The 3,859-nt window shown below is 39.7% G+C and overlaps 1 protein-coding gene across 1 annotated transcript; it reads right to left on the minus strand.

The window, feature by feature from the left end:
• Positions 1–877: 877 nt before the first annotated feature.
• On the minus strand, positions 878–3,480 carry LOC141594466 (uncharacterized). The gene is made up of 3 exons (XM_074414483.1): positions 3,158–3,480; positions 1,910–2,182; positions 878–1,853 (listed from the first exon to the last, which is right to left on the minus strand). The coding sequence occupies exons 1-3, from the start codon at positions 3,478–3,480 to the stop codon at positions 878–880; spliced, it is 1,572 nt and encodes a 523-aa protein (XP_074270584.1).
• Between the last annotated feature and the right edge of the window lie 379 nt (positions 3,481–3,859).

A 3,859-nucleotide genomic window follows, 5' to 3' on the forward strand; every position in this document is an offset into this window, starting at 1 on the left:
ATCATTTTGCAAGAAAGATAAGGGGTGTTTGATTCATGGAATGATATGGATTTGGTGGTAGCCGTATGAGTTAGAACTTGATTCCTGATTGGTTGTTTCCAATTGTTTGATTCATTTTTTTTACATGTATTAGGAATCAAATAAAGAAGTAATGATTTTACACTAATAAAAAAATACTCGTAATAATTAATGGTATAAATAAATTTTACATCATAATTTTTTTTGTATAAAGTAATAAATTTTAGTATATAAAGAAAAGTACAAAATCCTTATAAAAACATGTCATTACTTATATAAAATAAAATTATTCAACATCATGGGTATACCAATTTTTAGTTAGTGCTTTAAAACCAAAAAAAAAAAAATTCATCAAAAAACTCATGATACATTCTCATTCACAATACAATCGCATTCAAGTACAAAATAAAATTCACAAAAAACAATAAATATGGGAAAAATCAAGAAAAACTTCACCCGCGAAATATACTTTGAAAGATAAAAGATAACTAGTTTTGGTTCCCGTCCAATGCACGGGGTATTGGTTTTATGGTATTGTTATGGCAATTGTAGATAAGACGCCAATCACGTATTGACGATGCATTTTATGACTTTTGAGCATCTTTAATTTTTTCATTATTATCAAATTTAATAAATAAATTAATATGGAGCAAAGTTCATGACTTTTGAGCACCATGTTTTTATTATTAACAAATTTAATATAAACATAAATATGAAATGGAATGAAAAAGCTTTGCTTTATTATTTTTTATTTTTTTTTTCAAGAAGGATAATTTCTCATTATATTCCAAAGGAAGAATACAAGAGATTTCTTACAAAAGCAAACCCTCTAAGGTACAATGCACACGGCTTCATGAGACTATTTCCTAGATGCTAGGAAACTATCAAGTATTTCTTCATGAAAAACATCCTGTATTTTGGCAAACAAGATGATGCTAACAGTGTATTGGATATCCCGTATGAGTGTATGACTTGGTCTACACTTATTCTCGAAAATTTGCAGGTTCCTTTCACTCCAAATGATGTATATAGTAGCTGCAATGCTGTTCTGAACCCATAGAATGCGCCAATGCCTTCTATTCTTCCTTTTGTTAGCCCAACTTAACAGTTGCGGCAGAGAATTATCAGGAGTGTTGACCCCTACCCATTGCTTGATGGCCTGTAAGACCTCAGTAGAGTAACTGCAAGTAAAGAACAAGTGTGCAGTAGATTCACTTTGCCTCTGACAGAGAGAGCACCTGTTAACCATAGGGAGGCCTCTACTGACCAGACGATCTACAGTAGCGAGCCTGTCATGAGCAGCTAATTGCAGAATAACACGATGCCTGGGAAGATAAAAACCCTTCTGAATGGCGGGGCTACACTCAGTGATAGCATACTTAGTCTTTAAAGCATTATAAGCATGCTGGATGGAAAACTTGCCTGCCACTGTACATTGCTGCAATAGATGCTTAACATGGGAGCTACTGCCCAGCTGAACAATACAATGGTCCCTGGTTTGAATAATACCACGAAGGCACTCAGGATGATGCTCCCTTATCTCCATCAACCAGATGGAATGATCCTGTAAATAGTATTTGGACATCCAGTTCACCCAAATGGACCCCTTATTGTGGTCTAATTTCCAGAGCCAGCTAAGCATTGCTGCCTGATTCCAGACTGTAAGGTTGTTAATGTTAAATCCACCCTCAGCCCAAGGAGCACAGATACTATCCCAGCTTTTATAGACCATTTTCTTGCAACCAGGAAAATACCCCCAGAAGAACTGCCTGCTTATCTTAGAATGTGTTCCTTGAGATGGTGTGGCAGCAGGATGCAAGAGCACCAGAAGTTGCCTAAGCCAAAGAGAACAGAGTTGAGAACTTGAACTCTCCCAACATAAGAGAGATACTGAGATGGGCAACTAATGAGCAGTTGTTGCAGCTTGAGAAGAAGAGCACCATACATGTCAGCATGAAGCCTAGAAGCATGGATGGGAATCCCTAAGTACCTGAATGGGAATACACCTTCCTGCAGACTAGTAGCTTGCAAGATGAGCTGTTTAACCTCCTCACTCACTCCTCCAAAATAGATCTCAGTCTTATCCAGGTTAGCAGTCAGGCCAGACTGGGTTGAGAAATGGGCAAGCTCTTCAGTGGCTTTAGAAACAGTAGGCAGGTCACCCCTAAGGAAGATCATGAGTATAACACCCCACGGTAATTGAAGAGGTCCAGTGATAGGCTTAAATGACTAGTGCTTAAAGGGATTGGAAGTACTACTCATATCAACAAAGTGCACTTTCTTTTATGGTCATCCATGTGAAAGAACTCCGAAGTTAAGCGTGCTTGACTGGGAGTAGTCTTAGGATGGGTGACCTCCTGGGAAGGTTTCCGGGATGCGCATGAGTGAGGACAAAATGCGCTGTAAAGGACTCGTGTTGATCTGTGGGCCATGTACACAGCCTGGTGAGCTATCATAAGTAACCGCTCCCGACCCGGTTTGGGCCGGGATGTTATAAATGGTATCAGAGCAACCCTGCGACCGTGTGGTGATCGGAGGCAGTTGTTATACGCTCCTGGAGGCAGTGGTTATACGCTCCATTGTGATCACACACCTAGCGGAGGAGGATTTTGGGTTAGCAGTTATGCTCCCAGGCGCAACGAGGACGTTGCGTTCTTCAAGTGGGGGTGACTGTAACACCCCACGGTAATTGAAGAGGTCCAGTGATAGGCTTAAATGACTAGTGCTTAAAGGGATTGGAAGTACTACTCATATCAACAAAGTGCACTTTCTTTTATGGTCATCCATGTGAAAGAACTCCAAAGTTAAGCGTGCTTGACTGGGAGTAGTCTTAGGATGGGTGACCTCCTTGTAAGGTTTCCGGGATGCGCATGAGTGAGGACAAAATGCGCTGTAAAGGACCCGTGTTGATCTGTGGGCCATGTACACAGCCTGGTGAGCTATCATAACTAACCGCTCCCGACCCGGTTTGGGCCGGGTTGTTACAATGAGATCATCAGCAAATACAAGGTGAGTAAGACCAAGCTTAACACACTTTGGATGGAAAGAAACATTAGGTGTGTTACATAAGTGTCTGAGCTTCCTAGACAAGAGTTCCATGCTAAGGACAAAGAGATAAGGAGAGAGAGGATCCCCTTGCCTCACTCCACTTTGTCCTTTAAAGAACCCATGATGTGACCCATTGACTTTGATAGTAAACCAGGACCCTGTAATGCAGCCCATAATCCATTTGACAAAGAGGGGAAAGAAGCCCAACCCAGCTAACATTTGATGAATAAATGGCCATTGGAGTGAATCAAAAGCATTGTTAATGTCCACCTTGAGCATACATCTAGGAGTGATTCCTTTTCTTTGATACCCCTTGACAAGGCTTTGGGTAAGCATGACATTCTCAAATAGATTCCTATCCTTAATGAATGCTGTTTGCTCCTCTCCAACCAGACCAGGCATGAGCTCTTGCATTCTCAGAGTAATAATTTTAGTCACTGTTTTATAGATGATAGAGCAGCAAGAAATGAGCCTGAAATTATTATTATTATTATTATTTTTTTTTTTTTTTTTTTTTATAAGAAGATATACCTCATTTTATTAGAAGAGGATAAAAACTTACAAAGCTATCCACTAGAGGATGGAATCAAACAATCAAAACAACATAGACATCAGGCAACTAGAGCTAGAAGCATGAGTAAATAGTCTATATCTAATAGCTATCTTGATGTTACTAACAATATGATCCACCATGCTGTCTCTCCCCATGAAGATCCTTTGGTTATGTTCTTGCCAAATGAAGTAAACTGCAGCAGCTATACAACTCTGACGCAAAGCATGCTTCCAATGTCTT

This window comes from Silene latifolia, chromosome 8 (assembly GCF_048544455.1).
Source record: "Silene latifolia isolate original U9 population chromosome 8, ASM4854445v1, whole genome shotgun sequence".
Lineage (NCBI taxonomy): Eukaryota > Viridiplantae > Streptophyta > Magnoliopsida > Caryophyllales > Caryophyllaceae > Silene > Silene latifolia.